We start from the raw sequence: 24,708 nt of genomic DNA on the forward strand, positions 1-24,708 counted from the left end.
CCGTTGGAAGCAGAGTAGTGCGTGCCGTACAGTGCCCGTCGTCGATTTGGTCTCGTCGTCCTGGCCCGCCTGCCTTGCTGCCTGCCTGCTCGTCGTCTACATCCCTCCCTCTCCCTTGGCAACAATCCAAGACACGACCATTACACAAATCAAAAAGGTCAAACCAAAGACCTGCACATCTTGTACTTTATCCCCCACTCACCACTCACGCGTACTCTGGCAACGCATCGGGCCCATCAACCCCATTAGCCCCCCAGCGTTGCTCGTGTGCCTCTCGACTCGACTTGGCCCCCACGCCTCGGCCGTCCGCTCCCTGCCCCTGGGTAGGTCGCCCAGCCAACGACCACTCGGTCATCGCGCCCCGGTGCTTTCTGTCGTCTGTCGGCCACCCACCCGACTACTTTGTCGACATTGACCATCGACATCGCGACCCCGAGCACACGCACATAGCACCGGCGCACGCTCACCCGCCGATCACGGGCGCGCCCCCCGCCATTCCCTCCGTGCCAGCTCCCCTCTTGTATCGCCCGGCTGCAACGCCGAGAGCCGAGGACCGACGCCGACGACACCGACACTGAAGCCACCACCACCACCGCCCAGTGCAGCCTCTATCACCCACCCACAACCCCTTGCCTATCGCTGCCGACGACTTCCCCGCGGCCGCCTCCCATGCCCTAGGGACCGAGGCAAGACAGTAACCCTGCTTCCCCTCGCACCTTCGCCACCCCTCCACACGGGATCCTTCTTGCACACACGCCTTTTCCCCATCACACCTCCCCACCACCATGCCGCTTCCTGGCGGCACCATTCCGCTCACGCCGAGCGAGCCCGGTGCCGTGCCCCCACCAGCATTCCTCGTCAAGTTCCCCGAAGACACGTGGAACAAGCTCGCCGCAGCGGCGAACGGCGGCGCCGAAGTCTCGTTCACGGTTGACGAAGACATTGGCCTTGTGCGTACATTGGGTTGCAGAAGAAGCTTTACTGATCGCCCCCCAGTCACTAAACCTTCCTGGCCAGGACCCATTGTACATTGACGTCGCTGGTACCAGCGTGACCGAGCTGTACCAGTTTGCAGGGCCGAGCCTGAACCCCGTCGGTACTGCCGCCGCGCGATTGCAGATTCCCATCAATGCCGCAGCCGCAAGCAAGGCGGTCGAGAGGGTTCGCCAGCAGAACGATGCCCTCGACCGCCAACGCCAAGAACGCGCGGAGAGAGTCACGGGCCGCTCTCAAGCCAGCACGCCGACTCCACGTTCGGCCCCGGTGGCCGCCGTACAGGCCTTGGCCATGGCGCGGACTCAGAGCGGACCAGCCGCAACCACCCTGCCATCAGCATTGACGCCATCGAATGCCGTCACCGAGAGGATACCGCTCAAGACAAAAGTTGTGCAGTTCCTCGCTCTTGGTCCGGCGACGATGGAGGAGATTGTGGCCAAGACAAACGGCGAACCCGCCGATGTTGAGCGCATCGCGAAGGTCGTGAGTTGGGTCGTCATTGGCAAGGCTGACCTGCAAAGATCGCAACGAAGCCCAATGGCATCTGGACGTTGATAGCCCAGCAGTACGCAAAGATCAAGATTGGCGACTGGAACTACACTCATGACGAGAAGCTCAAGGTCATCCAGCTTGCGCGCAAGGCGCTTGACGAGTTGAACATTCCGGCAGATGCGTATGAGCGCGAGGACCTCGCAAGGAAGGAGCGCGACGCATTGAGTGCCGGCGCATCAAGCTCGGCGTCGTCACAGCCTACGACCCCGCCAGAACCTGCACCCGCCCCTGCGGCTGCTGCCCCTCCGCCGAAGCCGAAGGTTCAGAAGCAACTGTCACCGCCGAAGCGACCCGACTCTCGCACAGAGACCCGTGCGGACCGACACGACTCGCCCGCGCCATCAGCTGGTGCCAAGAAGCCGGCATCAAAGGACAAGACGGAGCGAACCAAGGTCGGCAAGCAGATCGCCAAGATGCGCACCGAGATGGCTGCTAAGCGCGCGTCATCATTACCAAACTCGAAGCCTACGGACGGCGTCGCCAGCCCTCGCCTTCCGTCCCAAAACGTGGGCAATCACGACGTCAAGGACCTCGACCTTGACTCGGACTCGAGCGGCAGTAAGCCTCTGGCCAAGGTGGTCAAGGTGGAGAAGGCGCAGAAGGAGACTTCAAAACAGGACAAGGCTCCTGAAAAGCCAAAATCCAAGGCCGCTGCTGCTGCTGAGAAGCCGGCGAGCCAGGACAATGGCGCGAAGAGGAAACGACCAGAGGACGACAAGCGCGCGCCTCCCCTCAAGAGACGAGGAAGCAAGCGCGACTACACGAGCTCAGAGGACAGCGATAGCGAAGACGACAGGCGGGGACGGGCGAGAACAGTCAAGGCTGTCAAGCCATCCGCCAGCAGCACAGCGACCAAGCCTGCTTCTACCAACAACTCGGCCAAGCCCGTGTCGACCAACTCGTCGAACGGCAAGTCCAAGCCACCGGTTAACGGCAACGACAAGCGGCGCAAGTCGCCATCGTACACGTCGTCTGACGATGACGAGCCCTCCAAGACGAAGAAGAAGGCGCGCCCATCCGAGCCGGCTCCCTCTACGTCGCCAAACGACTCGTCGCGAGCCTTGCCCAAGTTCAAGCGCAAGGTCCCACCTGCACCTTTGGACCTTGACGGCAAGAGCAAGGGCGGCGACCACAAGGACAGCGGAGTGTCCTCGCCCAACGCCAAGGCCCTGCAGCGTCGCTACGACGAGCTGTACCCAAAGTACGAAAAGCTCACGGCGTACCTGTCGAATGTGTACCAGGCGGCCGAGCGTGTGCGCGAGGGATCGCCAGTGGCGTTGACTGCCAACGAGGACGTTGCGGCCAAGGTGGCGCAGTGGGAAGAGCTTCACCGCGATCTAGAGAAGATTCGACGGAATCTGGGCGGCGCATGAGGGAGGGAGGTGTGAAACGAGTGGAGAGTGTGTGGGAATACTTGTATAGTTACAATCTGCATGTGTGTATCAGAGAGCGGTTAGGGGGAGGCTGGCCGTGGGTGGGCTTTGAGTGGGCTGGCTGGCTGGCTGGCTGGCTGGCTGGTTGGCAGTGGCACCCACCCACCCGCCCCATGACAACGGTGCCTCTATACAGGGCAAGATGTCGTGCATGTTTCGAAGTATAGTCGCCAATGACGCTGCAGACGTCGTCGTTCTGCTTGTTCTCGCATTTTGATTCCAGAGTGGACCGTGTGCCTGGCGGAAAGAGAGTTTGACACACGGTCGAGATGATAGATCAAGCTCGAACAAACGGCAAGACGACGATAAACTCGCCCCTCCCAGCCGCCTGCCTCCACTCAACTTTAGCGCAGCACGCATACGCTTGATCATCGGCGGCGACTTGTCAACAACACTCCCTCCACCACACTAGCGGACAACACACCACACCATGGACGACCCCTCCGGCTGGTCGCTGACCGAGTCGGACCCGCAGGTGTTTAGCGAGCTGCTGCGCGAGCTCGGCGTGACGGGTCTGCAGGTTGTGAGTGTTTGCGGAGTGCGGCTTGCGAGCCGCAGGCGAGCATGCGGTGCGGCGGGGTCAGCGAGCGAGCCGTCAACGCCGGCGTCCTGGCGGCCCAGGCAGCGCGAACAACTACAGCGGAGAACAGCGCTAACTCCCCAGGACGACCTGTACACCCTCGACGAGAGCACGCTCGCCACCCTCCGCCCGATCCACGCCCTCATCTTCCTGTTCAAGTGGGTCGGCGGCGCCGGGGCGGGCGAGAGCGTCGGCGTCGAGATCGACCCGCTCGAGGGCGGCGTGTGGTTTGCCAACCAGGTGGGTGTTGTCGCCGAGCGGCGAGAGGAGGTGCTGGAGGGGGGCGCAGCGCGGCGCGGCGCAGGGGGCGGGGTGACTAGCTCGTGTCGGCTTGTTGTCGCCCCCTTGTGCTGTCAGCAGGTCGGGCGGCTTGTCGCCTGCCTTGCTGCCCGCTTGCGTGTTAAAGCAGCCTTGCTCGCTCTTCGCTTCTCTCCTCGCCACAGACGCTGCGCCGCTCGCTGCGCTCGCAGTCGCGCCGCGCCCAGCTCGCTCACACACCCAGGTCATCAACAACTCGTGCGCGACCGTCGCGGCGCTCAACGCCGTCATGAACATTCCGTCTCAGGTGTCCCCGCATGCCGGGGAGAGCATCGACATTGGGCCCGAGCTCGCCAACCTGCGCGACTTTGGCGCCGGTATGGGGTCTATGGAGTGAGTGTGGTGGTGTGGCGTCGCGTCGCGAGAGCTGTGGCTGACGACGACCTTCTTCCTCCCCCTTGCCCTCCGTCACCCGTCCGCCCGCAGCCTCGGACACGTCGTCGCCTCGTCCGACAGGATACGCGAAGTGCACAACTCGTTCTCCAAGACGTCGCCGTTCTCGCTCGACCCGTCGCTTGTCCCCGAGCGCGAGAAGGAGGACGCGTACCACTTTGTCGCCTACCTGCCCGTCAACGGCGTGCTGTACGAGCTCGACGGGCTGCGCGCCGCGCCGATCATGCACGCCGCCGTCGAGGGCGACTGGCTCGACCAGGCGCGCGAGACGATCGAGGCGCGTATCGCAACGTACCCACCCGGCTCGGTCATGTTCAACCTACTCGCGATCCGCTCGGCCGCTGTCCCGCGCCTGCAGCGCCAGATTGCCGACCCCGCCACGCCAGCCCACGAGCGGCTCGCGCTCCAGGACCAGCTGGACCACGAGAGCCAGAAGGCGTCGCAGGGCGCGGTTGAGAACTCGCTCAGACGGCACAACATGCTCCCGCTCGTGCTGGGCCTCCTCGAGGCGCTGCACGGCAGCAAGATCAAGAGTGAGCACGGAAAGAGAGCACAGCTAACGCCCCAGCCGAGGTCATTGACGCTGCGCGCACAAAGGGCAAGGAGAGGAGAGACAAGGCCAAGGCCAAGAAGGAGTCGGAGTGATAGATCTCCCATACAGTGTCGTCGTGTTTCCATCATTTCCATCAACAACCTCAACCGTCAGCATTCACCTTGCGCGCTGCGCCCAGGCAGCTAGCTAGCGCTCTTTCACGAGATGCATTTATCGGCTAGACTACCCCTGCGCCAGTATTTGCTTGCGCAAGCATTTTAGTGGTGGTCGGGCTTGGGGAGGTCGGCCTCAAGGAACTTGAGGTAGTCGGCGGCAGTCTCGCCCGACTCGGCGTCAGCGGGGGTGGCGGCAGCGGTGGCGTTGTTGCCGAGGGTGGGCTCAGTGGCGTCGAACTTGGAGAGCTCGGCGGCGAGGTCGGTGGGGAGGACGGGGGCCTTGGGGACCGCGGGGGCCGAGTACGAGCGGACGGCGGACTTGGCGTCGGCGGACTGCGGGGGAGGGTCAGCATGCTTTCGTCCCACATCGCTGCGTTCCGCTGCGTGGCATCGCACGTAGCACACGCCTACGCACAGGAGGAGGAGCCTTGTAGGCCTTGAGCTGCTGGACGTAGAGGTCCTTGACGAGGTCTGATGGGGGTGGTTAGTCGCCTGCACTTCGCGCTTTCGCCGGCACCATCCGCATCGCGCGCACGGCGCGATACGGCACACAACACGCACCACCACGGGCGGCCGAGGCCGAGAACGAGCGGGCGAAGACGGGGGCGGCGACGCGCTGGGCCTGCGGGGTGTCAGTAGGTGTGTGTGATCCGACGCCGAGGTGTTCCGGCCGTCCGGCGGGCAGTTGGCTGGGCAGGCGGGCGGGGCTGCGACGCCTGCCGGCCGGCCGGGACACTTGTCGTCGTCGTCCAGTCGGGGTACGCACGGAGAGGCGGAGGAGGGACATTTTGCGGCGGGTGAAAGAGAGGGGAGGAGTGGTGATGAGGAGGGAGGTTGTGTCGACGAGCTCTACTGCTGCACCTGGCTGTGTGCGTCGGACGGAGTTGCGGTTTAGCACGACGACGGACGGAGACACACGGCAGCCAATCGTTTTCACGCGCGCCTAGGGGGTCGGAGGGGGTTGGGGAGGTTGGTGCGTGCCTAGGAGACACGTGGTTCGCGGGCCTATTCACATCCGCCACATTTCCCTTCCCAAACGCCTCACCCATGCAACGAGAGCCAAGTCGCAGAACCGTTGCATTATAGGGCCTATATATCGTGTCCATCGCACCTCCCTCCTCCTCAGCAGCGCAGGTCAAAGTTGGTGAGCCTGAACAGCACCGGCGCCTGGGCATTCACCACACCACACGAGAGGGTCACCGAGCTGCTGGACGCGACAAACCAGCTGGTAAACGTGCTCCACGTCGTGGCGGCGTAGTGGAGGTCGATGGAAAGCGCAGGACCAGACCCGCCGTGGAACTCGCACCCGAGGATGACCTGGCCCGGGTTGGGGATGTACGAGTTCTCGAGCTGGAACGCGACCGTGTAGGTCGTGCCGGGGGCGACAGGGACAGTCTGGGACAGCGCAAAGCCGCCGTCCAGCGCCTGCCCCGAGACCGAGAGACACTCGAGGCTGGCGCCGCACTTGATCTGGACCATCGACTGCACGCCGCCGGTCGGCACAAACGTCCACCCACCCATGCCGGTCTGGAACGCGCCGTTCTGGAGCAGGTTGGCCCCGCACACCGGCACGGCGGGTGGCGCGACGGTGGACGTGAGCGTCGCCGTTGCTGTCGCTGTGGCCGTGTCAGTCAGGGTGCTGAAGCTCGTCGCGGTCGCCACGTTGTCGTGCGTGCTGGTCACGGTCGCGAGTGTTTCAGTTGCCGTCAGAGTCGTAGTGGACGTCGTTGTCGCCGTGAGTGTCTTGGTCGACACGGACGTCGCGACGGCGGCAGAGGTGACGGTGAGCGTGTTCGTGAGCGTCTTTGTGGCGCCCGCGAAGGCGGTGCTGAAGGACGTCTTCGTCGCGTCGGTCTGCACGATCACGGTCGTCGACTTCGGGGCGGGCAGAGTGACGGTTACCGGCGCGAGGCACGCACATGCACGGCGCAGCGTGTCGGCGTCGTAGTCCCTCAGCTGGCGGGGCACGCCGCCGTTGTCGTCGTCGTGCCTGCGCGGAGTCGAGCGCCGCCGCGCTGCCGTTGGCGCAGCCTGCGTGACGGTCGTCGTGAGCGTGGTCGTGGTCGTGGCGGTAGTCCACGCAGTGACGACCTGCACCAGCTCGACAGTGGCAGTGGTCTCGAGCGTGGCCGTCGCCGTGGCGGGCACGACCGCGGTGGACGTCGCTGTCGTCGCAGTGGTGGCGGTCACGTCGAGCTCGTGCACGCTCGTGCTCGTCGAGTCGAGGGTCAGCGTCGTGCCCTCCGTCGCTGTCGTGTCCGACGTGGTGGTGACCGTGTCGTCGACAGTGGCCGTCGGGTGGAGCGTCGAGGTGGCGGTCACCGTTGGCGGCGTGACCGTCGTCGTGAGGGCCGCCGCCACGCCGAGGGAGGCGCAAAAGTCGTGAGCGGCCGGAAGGGACGCGAGGGCGCGGACGGCGTCGGCGTGAGATGTGCAAAACGGCGCCGCAGAGGGCGGGGAACGACACTTGTTGCCTCCGCCGTCCTTGTCTGCCAAAGCGGCGGACGCGAGGATAAGGAGCGTGAGGAGGCGCATTCTGGCTGGCTGGTAGGACGAGTTGGACCCCTACATAGGGAGCAAGAGGAATTTCAACCAGCTTTAAAGCACCCCCTCGGGCAGCAACGTTGTGGACGGCAGCGGCAGCGGCGGAATGGACTTCGGGATACATCAACAAGCAGCACCGCTATTTCAGTCCTGCAGTGGCCAGCCTGCCACTTGTAGCAAGAGACAGGACTCGGTCGGACATAAACATGCCTGAGGTGAGGTGACCTCGCCGCATCGCGCCTCAAGGCCCGTGCGGACGCGTCACGCGCGCAGAGTGTATTTTCGGCGGTCGGTCGATCAGTGCGCCAGCCAGCGCGCCGCCACAGTCGTGATCCGTGCAGTGGCTGCTGATGCATCGTCGTCCTTTCCTAGATCTCCGGGTCCAGTGTGCTGTGCGCTTATTGAACCTTGACCAACATACGCAGAAGATCGTTCCGACCCAGTGTGCCATGAGCTACGCGATGCCGACGTTTGTTGAGGCGCCGCCACAAGGCCAAGCAGGAGGGGCAAAACAAGTGGCGAACTGTGCCGATAACTATGGTTCCCGAGATCTCAGGCATACTATGCTTTCCTAGATCTACGTTGCCCATATCCAATAGAAACGAGATAAGCAGATCACCGAGAGCCGGCGGTAACGTTGCTCTGAGGGAATGTAGAAGCGTGGTTCCCATGAACACCGCGGGGCATCTCGCCGTTGAGAGGAATGTGCGCGTGTTGTACTCTCAGCGCAAGGAACTCCGCCTCGTTCGACTCGCCCGCCAGGTTCAGAGCGCGGCGTACACCTCCTTACTGGGCTTTTGTCTGTACCATGTCATTGAAGCATTGTCCGTCTCGTTCGCATTCACAAGATGATTAACCGCAACTGTCTAAAACTAAACCCGGGGCAGCCGCTCAGACCACAGCGTGGACGTTGAACAGGGTGTACTCGACGCGCGTGTATTGCATCGACATCAGAGTGACCGAGAACGTGGTGGACGTGGATGCCGCGACGAAGGTGTTGCTGAACTTGTTCCACACGTTCTGGGTCGCGGCGGTCGGGTTGGTGGGCCCGTCGTCGAGTGTCCACTGCGTACTGCCGGCGTTGCACGACATCTGGACCCCTTGCGGCATGTAGGTCATGAAATTCCACTGGAAAGACACGGCGTACGTCTGTCCCGGAACAGTTGTAATCGTCTGCGAGAGGCTAATTGAGCCACCCGACGGCGTGAACAGAACCGGGCAGTACGGTGTGCCGCCACAGTCGAGCGCGAACTGCAGGAGGGTCGAGCCCGGCTTCGCGACTGTCCAGCCGTTGATGTTGGGGTTCTGGAAATCGCCGTTCTGGACTAGGTTGACCGTTGGGACTGGTGCAGCGGGCGCAGTGCTCGTCGCGGTGGCTGTCGCCGTAACGGTCACGAACTGCGTCGAGGTGGCGGTTAGCGTCTGCACCAAGGTCGAAGTCTCGTCGACGATCGTCGGCGTCGTCGAGGTGAGCGTGGTGTCGAGGATGGAGGTGGCGGTGTGCGTTGCGGTTGAAGTGCTGACTGCGACAGATGTTACCGTCGTGGTGGAGGTGGCCGTCACGGTCTGCGTAGCACCGACGACCAGGGTGCTCGTGGTGTCCTGGACTGCGGGCACAACGGAGACGACGGTCGTGGTGGCAACAGGTGCAGGAAGTGTCGAGGTCTTGGTGACAGCCGGGAGAGTGATGCACCCGCATGCCTGGCGGATAGTGTCGAGTGCATGGCCCTTGAGGGAAGATGGGAGCACGAGCCCGCGGCGTACAGGCGTCACCACCGCACCTGCGGTCACAGTCGTCGTGAGGGTGGTAGTGAGGGTAAGAGTGTCTACCTCGGGGACAGTGAGCGTAGTCTCGGCCATAACAATAAAGTTGTCGGTGAATGTCTTGGTCGCGGTAGCTGTGAAAGTCTCGGGGAGGACCGAGGTGGAGGTGATGTCCACCTCGAGGACGGAGGTGGACGTCGCCGTATCGGTGAGCGTCGCGCCCAGCGTGAGCGTGTTCACCGCGGTGCTAGTGACCACGTCTGTGACGGTGCTGGTGGATGTGGTGAACGAGGTGGCGGTAGACGTGACGCCGGGCGGGGTCGAGGTCGTCGTGATTGTGGCAGCGGCGGTGAGCGGCGCGCCGAGGAACGAACAAATGTCATTGACGGAAGGTACGCTCTTGAGCAGCGCCACGAGATCGGCGTTCTTGGTGCAGAACGGCACGGGGGAAGGAGCGACGGCCTTGGACGACGACGAGCTAGAGGCGGAGGCGGAGGCCGAGGGCTTGGAAAAAGAGCTCGACGCCGAAGACACGGAGGACGAGCTGGAGACCGAGGGGGATGGCTTGGACGGTGAGCTCGACACGGAGACCTTGGCCGAGGAGCTCAACACCGAGACCTTGGCCGAGGAGCTCGAGGCCGCCGCCTTTGAGGACGTCGGGCAGGCAACCCTGTGGCGGTGGTCGTCGTCGTTGTTGTCGTCGTCGCCCCGCGCGGCGGCACCGCTGAGCGCGAGGAGGAGCAGGCCGAGGGCGGCACGCATTTTAAAAAGAAGGTGGGGGGAGATTAGAGGGGAGGACGACGACGATGAAAGGGAGAATAGAGGGGAGGGAGAAGGAGACGGGGGGGAGGAGGAAGAACGCGGATGTGAGATGAGTGAGTAAATATGCTTGCTCCTCCTCACCTCTCCGCGTGTCTACACCCTCTCCTTCGCTCGCCCTTCCTCTCAGGCTATTAAGAGACACGCGTCACGCAGCATGCTGCGAAGAGCCCGGACGCCCGGACGCCCGGACGGCCGAAAGTCAAGGCAGCTGCCAGCCGCCGGGCCGCTGGCTGGCTGGTGGCCTGAAGATACCGATATAGCAGCCGCCACCCGCCTCCTCGCGCCGCCTCGCTCCGCCACACGCCACACGGCGCGTGCGGCGTGACCCAGATCTGAGGTACCGAGGTATGTTATGATGCGACGATCTCGGTGGTGGTGTGTTCGGAGGAGAGCAAAAGACAGCAGGGGGGAGCGCGCGCCGGGCTCTTTCGGGACGACGTCCATCGGAGTGTGGCTGTCGATCTGTCCTTGCCTCTGTGTGCGCCGGCGGCCGTGGTGATCGTCTGATGACACCCCTCGTCCCCCCTTCTCTCCGCCCTCCGCGGACCTGCGTCCGCTGTGTATGGACACCGCATGTCATGCTAATCAGTCAGGTGGCAGTGGAGTGGAGTCTGGCCACGGCGTGCATCAGTTCTTCATCCCGCTGGTCGTGTGAGTCCAGCTGTTGGCCCGAGCGGGGTTCTCGCGCGCTCGTGCACCGCTGGCCCGAGCACGAACGAGGCCGTATTGGCTCGTCTCTGGGTGCTGGACAAACGTTCCATCGTCGTCCAGTCTCTTTCGTCGACGACGTAGTCGACAACACTTACCACGAGCACGTAGTGCCTGCGATCAGCGACAACAGTTACAACCACCGCCTCCAGGACCCCCGCCACCGCGACCGCACGGCCAAGCGCGCGCCACCCTCCGATCGACTCCCCCACCCCCACCCACACCCACTCTCGCCACCCATGTCCTCCCCGCTCCACTGGACCCGCATGGCCAAGGGCGAGGCGTTCCCGCCCACGGCCGTCAAGATTAGCGGCGGCGGCGGGCGTGTCGGCATCCCGCTCTATGCTGTGCGGTACAGCAACAACGGGGTGTGGTACTTTGGCCGGTAGGTCGCGGCGTGAGGTGAAGCTCGCTAATGCGCAGCGTCGCGCACAAGTCCGAGGCGGTCGTGACGAATGGCGAGGAAACGATCATGGTCGGCAAGTTTGAGGTGCTGTGCGCCGCTGCGCCGGCGAAGAAGGCGCCGTACAAGTGGGTCAAGGTGTCTGCTGGGGACATCAAGCCGGCCCGCGCATGGTCGGCGACAGAGGACGGGGGGCTGCTGCTCGCGCGCACGGCCGCGCCGACGCCAAACACGCCGTTTGGGTAAGTGCGTCCACGAGAGACACTGACGCTGACGCGCAGCAAGCGACCAGGATGTGAGCGAGCGCAGATCAGTGCTGTGATCGCTGACAACAGTCTGGCAACCCGGTGCCCCGCACGCCCACTTCCCGAGCCTTGCGCGCGATGTCGACGCCCACGCCGCCGAGTTTGAGATCCTCGTCCTCCGCCCTGCTGTTGACGGGGTTGTTGACGACGTGAAGTCGGCCGCGTCGGTGCCGCTTTCGCGCTGGGCGTCGATCCGCCAGAGCTTTGTCTCGGCCGTTGGCAACTGAGTGGGTCGGAAGTCGGTGTGGAGGGAGGGACGGATCGGGGCGGGGGCGCGCCGACAACAGGGCCCCGCGCGCCGTGTTTATGCAGAACTGATCATCGATGTTGGGTGTTCGATGCTGCCTTCCGACGCCGCCCCTCGGTGATCGCCCCGTTGAGTGCTCGAAGCCGACAGCTGTTGTCATGCGGCCTGACTTGAGAACATTGTTGTCACTCACCTTACCTCGCTACGGCCTCCACCTCCACTGATATCCTCTTCGGTTGGGCGACTCACCCGCCCGTCTGGGGTCGGCTATTCACTTCAAGCGCGCGAGAGGCCGAGCCTGAACCGAGAGTGCTGAGCCGAGGTCGTCGCGCTGAGCCGACTTCGTTCCGCGTTTTAAGGGAGACGGCGGCGTGTGTCGACACTGCGCATCGCGGGCCGGCGGGCTGGCGCCGCCGACTCCCAGCGCCGCAGGTCATTCGCCGCAATCTCGGGTATACCTCCGCATATGTGTTGCAGACAGCATAGCGAGCTACAGGGACCGAGTGATGCGCCGCGCCGTACCGTGGGCCCCCCTGTAACCCCACAAGTTATCGGCAAGGGAGGGAGCGAGCCGTGATGTGACGAGGGCAAGGGAGCAGCAACTGGGCACGATCGGGCGGGCGAAGCGAGCCTCGAGCCTTCCTTGGCAAAGGTACAGCGACAGCGTTGTCCCACACGTGACATGCCGATGTATTGATAGCGCGGCATGGAGGCTGGAACGCCGCGCGCGGGGCGACTCACGTCATACGCCTGGCTGTCAGCAGCGACGTCGAGCCTGCCTGCGCACAGAGGATCCCGCGGCAGCGCTGCCGGCCGCCGGCTATGGCGTGGCGCTGGCTCGCTGCTTCTACAGTATGCCACCTGCGTGCGTGCGTGCGTGCCACGTAGAGATAGGCGATGTCCCCGCCGCGCGCGCTTGCTGCCCGCTTGCCTGCTTGCCTGCCTGCCCCACGTCGTCGACCTCAGGTAGCACTAGGCCAAACTAGCCGAGGTGCGGGTCTTGTGATCCAATGTTTCCGGCAATGGCCTAACCCCCCTGCCTCCCCCTCGGTCTCAGACAATCCCGGTTGTGAACAGAGCCGTGTGCGACGCTCATTGTCTTGTCTCCCCCACGGCCCCCCACCCTAGCTACTGGCTGGTGACCCCGCCCCGAGTAGCGATGGGCTGGGCCTCACCCATGGCCATGAACGTGTATATAAACAGCGTGTCACCGCGTCGCTTCTTCCTTTTGCTTCTAAAACGCTCGCTGCTTCTCAAACACCACCTAGTGCATCACTTCACCCCTTAGTACCCATCCACCCAACTACATCAGCCCACAATGTCCAACGCTCCCCCCGCCAACCTCACCGACATCCCCAAGAAGCACAAGGCCGCCGTCTACGACAAGCCCGGCACCTTGAGTACCAAGGTCGTCGAGGTCGACACGCCCGAGCCCGGACCGGGAGAGGTGCTCGTCAGGCTCACCCACTCGGGTGTCTGCCACTCGGACTACTCGGTCATGGTCAACGGATGGAAGGCGCTTCCCTTCCCCACTCCTGAGGGTCAGGTTGGTGGCCACGAGGGTGAGTTGTTACGTGGCGACGACGTGGGCGGTGGTGCTGGTGCCGTTGCTGCTGGCGCTCGTCGCCAAGCAGGCAAGGCAAGGAGCGGCGCGGCCAGTTCGCGGCCAGTTGTTCTTCTACCCGCCTGCTCCTGGGGCTGGCGGTAGCCGCCGGCGCCGCCGGCGCCACCGCCGCCGCGTCGTCCCGTCCCGAACGCTATCGAACTCTATGCTCACACCCCCAGGCGTCGGCTTCGTTGCCAAGCTCGGCCCTGGCCTCGACAAGTCGCCCGTCAAGGTCGGCGACCGCGTCGGCATCAAGTGGGTGTCTGCCATCTGCGGCGCGTGCCCCGCCTGCATGCACGGCCACGATGCGCTCTGCCCCAACAACAAGGTTTCGGGCTACTACACGCCCGGCACCTTCCAGGAGTACGCTGTCGGCCCGGCCGACTACGTCACTCCCGTCCCTGATGGACTCGACTCTGCGCTCGCCGCACCCATGCTCTGTGCGGGTGTCACTGTCCACTCTGCGCTCAAGAAGGCGCAGGTCGCCGGCGGCAAGTTTGTCGTCGTCATGGGCGCCGGCGGCGGTTTGGGCAACATTGCCGTCTCGATCGCCGCCAAGGGTGTTGGCGCGCGTGTCATCGGCATCGACCACGGCAGCAAGGAGAAGCTCGTCAAGGACGCCGGCGCCGAGTTCTTCATCGACTTTACAAAGGTCACCGACGTCGAGAAGGCCGTCAAGGACGTCACTGAGGGCCTTGGCGCGCACGCCGTCCTCGTCCTCACCGCCTCGAACCAGGCCTACGCCCAGGCGCCCATGCTCTGCCGCTTCGGTGGCCGCGTCATCTGCGTCGGCATCCCCGAGGGCGAGCTCCAGCCCATTGGCGGCGCCATCCCCGCCGTCATGATCTTCAAGGAGCTCACCATCACCGGCTCGGCTGTCGGTAACCGCCTCGAGGCCATCGAGACGCTCGACTTTGCCAAGCGCGGCATTGCCACCAGCAAAATCCGCCTCGCCAAGCTCGAGGACCTCACGTCCGTGTTCCAGGAGATGCACGACGGCAAGATTGAGGGCCGTGTTGTCATCGAGATGTAAGGGGCCTGTCGGTGTAGTCAGAAGTAGTAGTTGTAGGCGTAGTGAATGCAGCAGTCCATGTATGAAGCGGCCGTGGTCTGGGTATCTGCCAACTGGCTGGGTGGCATGCCGGTGTTGACGAACGCCGAGAAGGTGCCACAGCGGGTGTCGTACACCGCGCTGCGTGCTGCGCTGCTTGCTCCATTCATTCCGCGGCACTGCCCACAAGACGGAATAAAGCAGAGCCAGCGGGTTGCCGGGTTCCAGGAAGTGGCGTCGAGCATCTCCGTCTGCATACTGCGTCTCGTGATACGGTGTACAACAGTTCCTCCGGCATCATTCCGCGTGATCCTCGCCCCGTCCCCGACCGACCTGCCCACCCCCCACTCCCCCCGCCCCGCCTCGTCCCCCTGCCCAAACAAAACCAAACCCATCCCCCAGTCTAGTCAGACCCCCACCGCCCCTTTAAAACAAGGATGGTGGCCGCCGGGCGGCTGATGTCTCTCTGCGCCGCGCTGCCAAAGAATGGCCGGGCACAGTCGAATACTTGCGGCCGCGGAGTGTCATCATTTCTAAAAACTGCGCGGGTTAGTCGTTGCTCGACGGTGTAGCGCGCTACTACTCACCTGGAAGGATGGAGAGAAGAGAGAGCGTGCAGTTGTGAGTTTTTGGGCAGGCAGAGCGACGGTGCGAGGCCGCTGGGCGGAATACGTGGCATTTGTGTATCATGAGTGGCGGAGCCCCGCAAACACTAGCCTGCCTCTTCATGTTGTGTCCTCGACGCGCCCACGGCGGCGACTGAAGACCACGACTGACCAAGTCGACGTCTCGCGTCCGTCGCACACATCACACGCGATGCCCAGCGAGCACGACACAAACATATACCCCGGCGCGGCGCTGATCGCCACCGGACTGGCACTGCACGGCCTGTGCAAAGGCTCGCTCTCTGCGTCCGGGTCCGCGGCGGCCTGGGTGGTGGGGTATGGCCACCTCGCGGGGCCGGTCAAGGTGTTCGGCGTGGCCATGATCGCGTTCTATCTGATCGGGAGCCGGGCAACCAAGGTGAGTTCGCTCCCTTGCCTTCCTGCAGCAGGTCCCGCTGACCCCGACGCCAGGTCAAAGCCGCCACCAAGGCCACGCTAGAGGACGGCCCGGACCCGTCGAAACCAGGCGGCAACCGTAACGCGGTCCAAGTCCTCTCCAACTCGCTGCCGTCGCTGCTCGCGGCGATCGCCTATCGGCTGTATGCCAGCGTACGTACCGTGCCCTAGGCGGCAGCCCCGGGCCCCACTCACTGACCCGCGCACACAGGACGCAAGCCCGCTCTTCCAGCCCGGCCTGGGCAGGCAGCTCATCTTCGCGGCACTGGGGTGAGCCTCCCCCTTCCACCCCCCCTCCACCCCTTTCGCCGCTGACGCTCGCGCAGCCACTTCGCCACATGCCTAGGCGACACGCTCGCCTCGGAACTGGGCATCCTCTCCCGCAGCAAGCCGACGCACATCCTCACGCTTGCCCCCGTGCCACCGGGGACCAACGGCGCCGTGTCCCCCCTCGGGCTGGCGGCGAGTGCTGCCGGCGGAACGATAATGGCGCTCGTGGTCGCGCTTGACCTTGCGATCGAGGACCGCGCCGGGTCCAGCTGGGCGGCGGCTACGCAGCTTCTTGGCTTTGGCACTGCGGCCGGCCTGGTTGGTAGCTTGCTGGACAGCTTGCTCGGGGCGACGCTCCAGCGCACGCTTTACTCCACGACCGATGGCCGTGTCCTCACTGACCTGTCGTCTGCGGAGCGCGAGAACGCCCCGGGTGTGGTTACTATCGGGCCCGGCATCAACGTTCTGTCCAATTCCGCTGTCAACTTCATCTGCGCCAGCGTCATGGCTGGTGTTGGATACTGGGTTGGCGGGTTGTAACATTGTACATGCTCTCACTCGGTGTGCTTACCCTCGCCCGCCCGCCGCCACTAGTGCAGAATGCATCAGATATCATATGTAGAATGCTTCAACCAAACACGCCTCTATGGTTTGCTACTCCTCCCTCTCACCATTACCCCCCTAAAACTGTCCCGCGGTATTCTTGGCCTTCGACATGGTGTTGCGTGTGTCGCTCAGGCGCTGGTCCAGCTGAACACCGTTCGTCCGCAACATGTACGCCGAAGCAAACTGCTCGACGTCGGCGGGGGGAAGACCAGTCTTGTTGTCGAGCCACACGGTGATGAGCGTGGCCGCCTCCTCGGCATAGTACTCGCGGTAGTCGACGGCCTCGTCGTGCAGCGCGACGACAGCGTCCCACAGATCCCGCAAGCCAACACCGCCAGCCAGGAGCGCCTTCGATGCCCAACCGGCCTCGGTGGCGGCGCGGTGAGGCGCGGCCTCACCGTACACGACAGGGAGCACAATGTCGGATGGCGCAGCCTCCGAGGGGTAGTACTTCCGGCACAAGTCGGTGACAAGCTCGCCGACAGCGGCGTCCAGGGGAGTGTCCTGTGATCGCTCGGCGATGAGCTCCCTCCACACCGCCTCGCAAACGTCCTCGATGCGCGTGTCGGCCGTCTTGAGGATGAGGAGAATCGGTTCGTACAGACGAAGCGGTCTAGCGTATTGCAGGTACAGGTCGTCCAGGGTCATCAACTCGCTGTTGAGGTGCTCAAGCACGCTGTTCTTCTCCCCCCGGTCCATGTCCAGGTGGCCCTCGACGGCGCCGACGACCTCCAGCTGAACCTGGGCGACATCGATGCGCTCCTGCAACGCCGTTGTGAACTCGACGTCCTCCGATCCAATCGACATGGCCGACTTGGCGTTGGCCAGAGCCTGCGCAAGGTAGTAGACGCGCTCCTGCAATCCCAAGTCACTAGGTCTCGTCGCGAGGTCGTGCAGGGCCTTGGAAGCCTTAAGGAACTCTTCCCTCCGCGCGTAGTACTTCCAAAGCAGGTCGCGGCGCTCGGGGACGTTGGACTCGGTGATCTGGAGGTATCGCTCAATGAATGGCGTGTCAAACTGGAGCGCGTTAGTATACAGCTAACTGCCATAGACGGGCTTACCTCAAGAAGCTGGTCCGCGCGGTTCATCTCAATGGTCCAGTCATAAAGGTAGAAGTGGAACAACTCGTCGTCCGAGGCGATGGCAAAGGCGTAAGCCTGGTCTCTGACATTGACGGCGGCCGAAGGGTTGCCGGCGGCAACAGCCTTGTCGAGCTTCTCGTCATAGCTGTTGAGGGCCTCGACCACGAGCTGGTAGCACTCCTGGCGCTGCTGGAGGAACGCGGCACGCGGGTCACCCGGGTTTCGGCCATCGCGCACAAAGTCGCCAGCCTTGTCGTCGGGGTCAATGTCGGTGGCGACACGGAGCGGCAGCTCGATGGTTCCGCGCACGTCGTTGAGCGTACGGTACCGGCGAGTCGCGTCAGGAAGGCGGGGGAAGACGGCAGCGGCGGCGCTCGACGAGGCGCGAGTGAACAGGTCGAGCGACTCGGAGAGGTTCTCCTGGCGCTCGATGGCATCACGCGTGTTTTCGGCACGGCGGAGGCTCTCCTCCGCCTTGTAAAGAACAACGTCGCCAGACTGCACAAATGTTCCGCAGCGCTCCTGAAGGATGGCACTGAGGGTGTCGATCTGAGTAGTCAGCACATGCACAATACGTTGCAACTTACGCCCAGCTCCTGGCCAATCTGCAACTCGATGAGCGCCGTCACCAGATGACGCGCAGTGTCGCGGCCACCCTGGCTCGTGAGGAGACCCTGGAAGGTGAGGCTCGCGAGCGTAGACTGCGTCGATGGGTTGCACTTGGCGATAACGTCGGGCAGCTTGTAGTCGTTGAGCAGGAGAACAAACGAAATGGCCTCGATGGCCTGCTTGAGAAGGACTTGCAGGCCATGGAGAGACAGCTCCTCCTGGTCCCAGGCAAGCTTGGCGTCACCTTCAGCCTGGTGACGAGGGAAGGGGTGGTCCTCGGTGAAGCGGCGCAGGTCTGCGAGACGGCCCTGGACCTCGTGGAGGCCCTTGTCCGTGACGCCTAGCTTGAACTTCTTGGGGCCAGCAGGGACGACAACCTTTGCGTTCCAGATGGGGCGCAGAAGACGGCCAAGAATCAGGGCGAGACCATCGTGACGAGCAGAGTACACAATGGAGCGCGCGCCGTTGGATGCCTGGCGGATCACAGGTGGCTCGGACACCAGCAAGATGTTGTTGGAAATGGAAATGAGGTCAGACTGCTTGTTCTTGTCGGCATTGGCTCCCATCTGCACGCCCATGGAGGCAAGCTGGACACGACCAAATGCTGCCCGTCCAGCGTGAATGCCCGTGTCCTTTTCGAGGCCAATGTCGGCCTCGAGCATGTCGATCGGGCGGGGCTGGACGGCCCAGAATATGCCGCTAGGGGTAAGGATGAGGAACTGGCGGGCATAGGCCGTGGTCTGGCGGGGGAGGGCGGAGAGAGCGATGCCATCATCTCTGCACAGTGCGGGAGGTGACCTGGACGGGTTGGTCGCCGCGACCTCGGCAATCGTCCAAACCTGGCTGGGCACCGTGTCGACCGACGACCACTCCTGAAGCGCGGGAAGGTGGAAGGTTTCGTAGTTCTCGCGCACTGACGACTGGCGACCGGGAGCGGGGGTAACAAACGTGAGGCGGGCGGTGGGCGTGGGCGACTGGGAATAGTGCACCCCGATGAAGGTGCCGGACGAGTAGAACGACTGTGCGTCGGCCTTGGTCGTCTCGGGTGGTGGGGGGCGGTGGCCGAGAACCTGGAGAGACGCAGTGGTCGCATATTGACTGTAGAACGCCGCGGTTCCGAGGTACGCACGGGCTCCGCTCGCCGAGATGGCAACCACCCACGCCTTCTTGCTCTCCTCGGCGCCGACGATGGCTATTGAGACGACCTTGGCGCCCGCATAACCTGGTGCCGCACCACCGTAGCCGAGGCGCTGGAAGTCGTTCCTCAACGCAACATATCTGGCGCGCGACTCGAACCGCGAAGCCTGGACGTCGATGTACTCGATCTCGCCCTTTGTGTGGAGCGCGAACAATCTGCCCTGCTGAGGGTCGAGCACAAACGACTCGACACCCTCACGGTTGGCGGATGAGAAGACCGAGGGGACCCAAGTGCTTAAGTAGCCGCTGGAGCGATTCGAAAGCCATGCCTTGGAGCCACCTGAGAGCCAGCCACCACCCGTGCTGTACTCGAGCTCGTACAGGTCCTTGTCCACGCCGAGGAGGAAGATGCGACCAGAGTCGGTGCCGCGAATGTCAAGGAAGCCAGTCGAGGTGTCGGTGCTCAAGTTGGTCGCATACAGCGAAAGCTCACCCTTGTCCGAGCGAGACAAGCCGAGGAGGGTAATCTTGGTCGCGGTGCAAATGACCAACAGGTGGGTAATGTCGTCGACAAACACGTCCTTGCGCGCACGCACGAGGCCGACAGTCTGGATAGTGTCCGTCTGCTGGTCATATCTGCTGAAGTCCCGGCCGTCGTTGTAGTTCCACAAGAAGAGCTTGTTGTCCACAGCAAACCAGGCACGCTCAATCTCCTCGAACAGGCCCATGCGCGCAGTCAGGTGCTTGTCTGAGAACGATCAGTCATTGTGCTTCGTCGATCAAGGAGCCACACACAACGCACAGTTCAGCTCCTGGTGGAGCGCATCCGGGAGCGGCGTCGTCTTGGTGATGCGCGCGGTGCGGAACGCGTTCGTCTGCGTAGGCGGGGGCAGGTATGGCGGCTCGCTAGCTGCAATGGGTCAGCGGGTAAACACATCTAGCAGGCTTACTTGGCGCGAACTGCTCGGCAAGGTCGGGCGAGATCTCATTGTCACTGACAATGGCGCGGTCAATCTTGCCGCGCGCACGGCTCAACGGGCCATACACTGGATCCTCGTCCTTGCCGACCGTCTCGAGCTGCTGGGGCTGCTGGAGCTGGGAGGCTGATGCCGGGGCGTAACCCGCGGCGGCGTACGCGCCCGCCGTGGCCCGGGATCCCCAGCCGCCGCCAAGGCCTGACGAACCGAACGTGTACGGTGCTGGTGCGGGCGCGGGGGCAGGCGGCTGAGACGGGTGGTGGTGCAGGTGCAGGTGAGGGAGCGAGGGGAGGTGGAACGGGTTCGGGTGCCCGCCAGACGTCGGCCCCTGCGGCGCAACGAGCGCGCCAGGCTGTCCTGGAGTTGTTGGCGGCTGGTTTGGCCGGCCGGGAAGCTGGGGGTATAGTGGCTGCTGCGCGTACGGGTTGTAGCCCTGCTGCGGCTGGTCGCGATTGAACAGCGACATAATGGTGTGGTTGCCTTGCCGAGTCGAGCGGGCGTGCTGCTGATCGCCGAGCGATCGGGCTTGCTTTTACGGAGTTTCGAGGCGATGTATACCCAGGGGTCCCAGGTAGTCGTTGCCTAGTCCCCCGTCGACAGGCAGATGGCAAGAAAGGTGGGAGGGAGGGGTCTGATGGTGGACGGAGATGTTGGGCAGCAAGCGAAACCAACAACTTCACCTCAACAAGCTGAACGCCAGAAAGTAACAAACGGCCACGTGGCAATTTGCTTCCGCCATGACGCTGCATTGTGGCACTCTTCTGGATACAATACAATGGACAGGGGACATTGGAATACATCGGCTTCTTTTGTACTGTCACGACACGCGCGAGGTCTGCAACACGCTACACATCTGACCTCGAACTCAAAAACACAACAGCTACAGTATACTGAGGTCTTGGAACACTGGGAACACTCTTTTTAGTTGTCGACCGCGGGGTCTTTGCGCAGCTTGTGGGTGATCCTGGACTCGTTAGGGTCTCAAAGCCTCTGCCTACTCACCTCCAGCGGAGGGCGCCAGCGCTGCGCGGCTGGTAACCAGCTTTCTCTAGCTGCTCAGAGACTTCACGCATTTCACTCTCCTTGTATGCGACCTCACGGAGGGGGCACATGGCTAATATGATGTTATCCTAAGATGTTAGTGGCGGACCAGATCAGGCGACTTGCCTCCTCCTCACAGTACGCCTTCGATAACGGGGTTGGCTTCTTGAGCGTGGACTTGGAAGGGGTGTTGGACATAGTGAAAGCGGTGGATAGCTCGTCTTCAGGCGAGTCGTCACCCAGTGCCAAGGGGTCGGGCGACCATTCACGACCTGGCGGCTCGGGAACGGAGTCAGGGCCTGGGTTCTGTGGCAACTCCGCTGGCGATCGAACGGTGCTCGGACAGGAGGACAGAGGTGTCAGACACTGGGATGTGAGCCTAACTGAGAGAAGACGAACACCTTACCTCATCTCCCATATCCATGGGCTCTTCGCTACGCACTTTGACTCGAGGCTTTTGGGTCTTGGTGGTCTTCTTCTTGGTTGGAGCCCTAGCCCTAGTTAGAGCCCGCGTCGTCTTGAGCGGAGTGGGTTGCTTTGGTGCAGTCATTGTCCTCTTGTCAGTCTGTGGCTGTGTCTGTGGTCAGCATGATTTCCTGCGAATTGTCTTACTCGAGTGCCAGGACTGCTGGCCGCTGGTGGATGGACAGGATCGCTGTCCTGGATGTTCTGTAGCTTGGAGGCATACTTCTTTCGTGGGCGCTTAACGTTCTCGGTAGGTGAGGGAGACTAAGGTCAGATGTTGTAGAAAGCCAGATACTCACTGGTTGACGGGAGGGTCCTGCCACCTCGGTAGACGGCTGGCGGGTTCTCCGGCTCGAATTCTGGTTCCAGCCAAACTCTTGGTTTGGATACCACTGCTGTGAAGCGGAGACAAGGGCCACCGATTCACCCAGGACATCTCGCTTGCGCTTCCTGTGATGCGTCAGAAGACAGAACTAGAGAAAAGCATACGTACCCTGAAGCTTTACGCTTAGGCGCAGGTGCCGGACTGGCATGAGCTTCCGTCTTGACAGGCTCCGCGGTGGGTGAGGCGGGGTTTTGTGTGTTGTCTTCGGCACGCGTGTCGACCAATGTAACCTTGCACACGACTTCTCCCATTCCCTCAAGTGCGAGGGCATTCGAGGAGTTGTGCCCCTTGGGGATGGACTTCTCGGCCGGGTCTGAATGGGCGCGAGTCCGTCCCAGGTGCGGGCTACGTGACGGGCCATCCTCGCTTATGGATCGCTTGATTGTCTCTGGTCGTTGGCGACGTGCTTCGGGCGTAGACTCAACAGGTGTGAGTAAAGGCGAGAGAGGGGAGGTTGGGGCTGTGGCTTTGCGGAGAGTAGGCGGTGAGGATGGCACACTTCCTCCGTCACAATCGGGGGACCAAGTCCATGCCCTTGACAGCGGTGACGGGGGTTTGGTGAACTGAAGGGGCGTGGGTGTGGCCACTGACTGGTCGCCCATTTCACTCTCTGCGTCGTCGTGTGCCGGGGGCGAGGAAGGGTACATGGCCCCGAGTTGCTCGAGTGAGCCTGAGCCTGAGCGGCCATCGTCGGCTGGGTGGGCGTCTCCCTCTGCCAGCGTTGGCACTTTCGGCTTGTCCTCCTTTGATGGGTCAGTGGTTAGTATCACTGTGACTGACTGCGGTGGCAGACTTACAGCAGGCTCCAGTTCACCCGACACCTCACGCTCGTCGCGGATGTCATGCCCCTCAACCACTTCTTCCTTGGGCAGAACTGGCACGTCGTCGCACAGCTCGAGTGGGGACGGGGCTGGGGGCGTGGCATCCACATCATCTGCGACCCACGACTTGGCCTTGCAGAAAGTGTGCCATGTTTCCGACTTGACAGACTCGTCGTCATCTGGGGGTGGCGTTGGGAAATCTGGGATGTGGGAGGGGAAGGGCCGTGGAGTGTGGGGTGGCGAGAGAAGGTGTTCGAGTAAGGGGAAGTGTGCTTCTTCAGGCATGTCGGCGCTGACGTGAGGCTCCTATCAAATGGTCAGTGCTGAGGCGACGACACTACAAAGAAGAGCGTGACAGGCACTCGGGAGACTCACCGCGTCTTGTTGTCCACCGAGGCGGTCAATGATATCGGAAAACTCGATGTTGGTCTCTGCTTCGCGCACCTCTTGCGAGCTGAACACTTCACGCGGGTAGCCAAGTAACTCTGCGTCTGCCCACTCGAGCGTGACAAAGGTTGCAGCTCTCTCTGGGTGCCAGTCGACAATCATCTCTGGGGGCAATGGGAATGCCTCATGTTCCAAGTTGATCGGAATGGCGGGCGTGTACTTGTTCTTGGGGTCACCGAGGTCTGTTAGGAGCTCGTCGACGGATATGGTGGTTGTGGGGGAGAGGGGCGAGGTTGAGCAGGAGGGCGAGGGTGACCTGGACATTGGGTCGTCTATGCGCATTGTTGTTGTTGTTGTCGGGTGAGGTGAATGTTGTTGAGGAAGACGAGGGGGGGAGGCGAGAGAAAGGGACAAGTGTGGAGAGCACAAGAGGGGGATGACGGGACCAGTGGGTGGTGGATGGTGGGTGGTAGTCGTTCACCTGCGCCAGGGAAGACGAGGAAGGCGAGGAAGACGGGGTAACAATAGCTGGTAGTTGGTTGTTTCACGGCCCGTGGTGCGTGAGGAGGGGGGGTGGAATGGTGGATCGTTGAATTGTTGCAATCGTCTTGGCGCACAGTCGAGTAGTCGTCGTCAGTCGTGGCTGCAGTGTGGTGGTGGTGGTGGTGGTGGTGGTGGTACGAGCAGCCGGTGAGTGGGGAGGATGGAGTGTGGGGGACAAACCCCTCCCCAGCAGCAGCGGCGACGGCAGACGCACAGAGGGGATGATGGGTTGGAGAGTGTGTAGTCGAGTTTGATGTCGTCGTCGTGTGGGCACCAAGCCATCGTGGTGGGTGGTGGGTGGTGGGTGGTGGGTGGGTGCAGTGGGTGGTGCACGTCGGCGCGGCGCAACGCACGCTGCAACGGCGCAGCAGCCAGCTCCAGGCCCACACTGTCTGCTGGCTCTACGAAAACGCCGCCGCGCACCAGCCGCTCTGCGCCCCAGACGGACGCCCCTCCACCCCTCCTTTGGCACGCATGTGAGGCGGGTCGAGGAGGGCCCGAGCGTCGCGAGCAGCAAAAGCACACGATGCACGCCAAAAGCGCCCAAGTAATAGGGCGCACGAGGGGGCGGCAAAGAGGGCGCAAGCACACGCGTGTCTGCACAGACGCTCGCTCGCCGTGTGCTGCGCGCATGTGTTGCATATTGCATCGGATGACGTCGGCTACCTGGCGCCTGGCCACACAAAGTCAGGCGCGCGGCGGTGTATGTTTCAGGTGTCATGTCTCATTGGTGCCGGCCGGCGGTGGCGGCGATCAGCAATCTGTCTGACGCCGCCGGAAGTGGAAGTGGTCGTGTCAGCTCGCTGCTACAGACAACACTGGCAGGGTGGAGTGCGTAGCCACTGCTAGTCGCTAGGGACTCGCTGCGAGGCTCGAGTAGCGGGGACAGCAGCG

The 24,708-nt window shown here is 63.0% G+C and overlaps 11 protein-coding genes across 11 annotated transcripts; 5 read left to right on the forward strand and 6 right to left on the reverse strand.

Annotated features, from left to right (window-relative positions):
• Window positions 1-117: 117 nt before the first annotated feature.
• LOC62_02G002734 (uncharacterized protein) lies at window positions 118-2,998 on the forward strand. Its single transcript, XM_062769248.1, has 3 exons — window positions 118-950; window positions 997-1,479; window positions 1,518-2,998. Exons 1-3 carry the CDS (start codon window positions 786-788, stop codon window positions 2,919-2,921), a joined length of 2,052 nt encoding a protein of 683 aa, XP_062625232.1. The 5' UTR covers window positions 118-785; the 3' UTR covers window positions 2,922-2,998.
• A 338-nt stretch (window positions 2,999-3,336) lies between these two features.
• Uchl5 (Ubiquitin carboxyl-terminal hydrolase isozyme L5) lies at window positions 3,337-5,018 on the forward strand. Its single transcript, XM_062769249.1, has 5 exons — window positions 3,337-3,504; window positions 3,646-3,801; window positions 4,064-4,212; window positions 4,306-4,805; window positions 4,841-5,018. The coding sequence occupies exons 1-5, from the start codon at window positions 3,412-3,414 to the stop codon at window positions 4,915-4,917; spliced, it is 975 nt and encodes a 324-aa protein (XP_062625233.1). The 5' UTR covers window positions 3,337-3,411; the 3' UTR covers window positions 4,918-5,018.
• On the reverse strand, window positions 5,015-5,839 carry LOC62_02G002736 (uncharacterized protein). Its single transcript, XM_062769250.1, has 4 exons — window positions 5,747-5,839; window positions 5,542-5,602; window positions 5,396-5,451; window positions 5,015-5,313 (listed from the first exon to the last, which is right to left on the reverse strand). Exons 1-4 carry the CDS (start codon window positions 5,765-5,767, stop codon window positions 5,083-5,085), a joined length of 369 nt encoding a protein of 122 aa, XP_062625234.1. The 5' UTR covers window positions 5,768-5,839; the 3' UTR covers window positions 5,015-5,082.
• A 263-nt stretch (window positions 5,840-6,102) lies between these two features.
• LOC62_02G002737 (uncharacterized protein) lies at window positions 6,103-7,515 on the reverse strand (the record flags this gene model as incomplete). Its single annotated transcript, XM_062769251.1, has 1 exon — window positions 6,103-7,515. One exon carries the CDS (start codon window positions 7,513-7,515, stop codon window positions 6,103-6,105), a length of 1,413 nt encoding a protein of 470 aa, XP_062625235.1.
• A 900-nt stretch (window positions 7,516-8,415) lies between these two features.
• Window positions 8,416-10,050, reverse strand: LOC62_02G002738 (uncharacterized protein; the record flags this gene model as incomplete). Its single annotated transcript, XM_062769252.1, has 1 exon — window positions 8,416-10,050. The coding sequence occupies one exon, from the start codon at window positions 10,048-10,050 to the stop codon at window positions 8,416-8,418; it is 1,635 nt and encodes a 544-aa protein (XP_062625236.1).
• A 1,007-nt stretch (window positions 10,051-11,057) lies between these two features.
• Window positions 11,058-11,753, forward strand: LOC62_02G002739 (uncharacterized protein; the record flags this gene model as incomplete). The annotated part of the gene is made up of 4 exons (XM_062769253.1): window positions 11,058-11,203; window positions 11,242-11,463; window positions 11,503-11,516; window positions 11,557-11,753. 4 exons carry the CDS (start codon window positions 11,058-11,060, stop codon window positions 11,751-11,753), a joined length of 579 nt encoding a protein of 192 aa, XP_062625237.1.
• Window positions 11,754-13,048: 1,295 nt separating this feature from the next.
• On the forward strand, window positions 13,049-14,412 carry alcB (Alcohol dehydrogenase 2; the record flags this gene model as incomplete). The annotated part of the gene is made up of 2 exons (XM_062769254.1): window positions 13,049-13,335; window positions 13,433-14,412. The coding sequence occupies exons 1-2, from the start codon at window positions 13,092-13,094 to the stop codon at window positions 14,410-14,412; spliced, it is 1,224 nt and encodes a 407-aa protein (XP_062625238.1). The 5' UTR covers window positions 13,049-13,091.
• Window positions 14,413-15,223: 811 nt separating this feature from the next.
• Window positions 15,224-16,375, forward strand: PGR. The gene is made up of 4 exons (XM_062769255.1): window positions 15,224-15,453; window positions 15,507-15,644; window positions 15,703-15,761; window positions 15,818-16,375. The coding sequence occupies exons 1-4, from the start codon at window positions 15,247-15,249 to the stop codon at window positions 16,299-16,301; spliced, it is 888 nt and encodes a 295-aa protein (XP_062625239.1). The 5' UTR covers window positions 15,224-15,246; the 3' UTR covers window positions 16,302-16,375.
• SPAC890.06 (putative nucleoporin) lies at window positions 16,361-20,811 on the reverse strand. The gene is made up of 5 exons (XM_062769256.1): window positions 20,146-20,811; window positions 19,998-20,105; window positions 18,037-19,943; window positions 17,429-17,998; window positions 16,361-17,384 (listed from the first exon to the last, which is right to left on the reverse strand). Exons 1-5 carry the CDS (start codon window positions 20,636-20,638, stop codon window positions 16,443-16,445), a joined length of 4,020 nt encoding a protein of 1,339 aa, XP_062625240.1. The 5' UTR covers window positions 20,639-20,811; the 3' UTR covers window positions 16,361-16,442.
• A 282-nt stretch (window positions 20,812-21,093) lies between these two features.
• Window positions 21,094-21,411, reverse strand: LOC62_02G002743 (uncharacterized protein; the record flags this gene model as incomplete). The annotated part of the gene is made up of 3 exons (XM_062769257.1): window positions 21,094-21,136; window positions 21,175-21,286; window positions 21,351-21,411. 3 exons carry the CDS (start codon window positions 21,409-21,411, stop codon window positions 21,094-21,096), a joined length of 216 nt encoding a protein of 71 aa, XP_062625241.1.
• A 1,159-nt stretch (window positions 21,412-22,570) lies between these two features.
• On the reverse strand, window positions 22,571-23,595 carry LOC62_02G002744 (uncharacterized protein; the record flags this gene model as incomplete). Its single annotated transcript, XM_062769258.1, has 4 exons — window positions 22,571-22,626; window positions 22,655-22,757; window positions 22,861-23,190; window positions 23,260-23,595. 4 exons carry the CDS (start codon window positions 23,593-23,595, stop codon window positions 22,571-22,573), a joined length of 825 nt encoding a protein of 274 aa, XP_062625242.1.
• Window positions 23,596-24,708: the final 1,113 nt, after the last annotated feature.

Source organism: Vanrija pseudolonga, chromosome 2, assembly GCF_020906515.1.
Source record: "Vanrija pseudolonga chromosome 2, complete sequence".
Lineage (NCBI taxonomy): Eukaryota > Fungi > Basidiomycota > Tremellomycetes > Trichosporonales > Trichosporonaceae > Vanrija > Vanrija pseudolonga.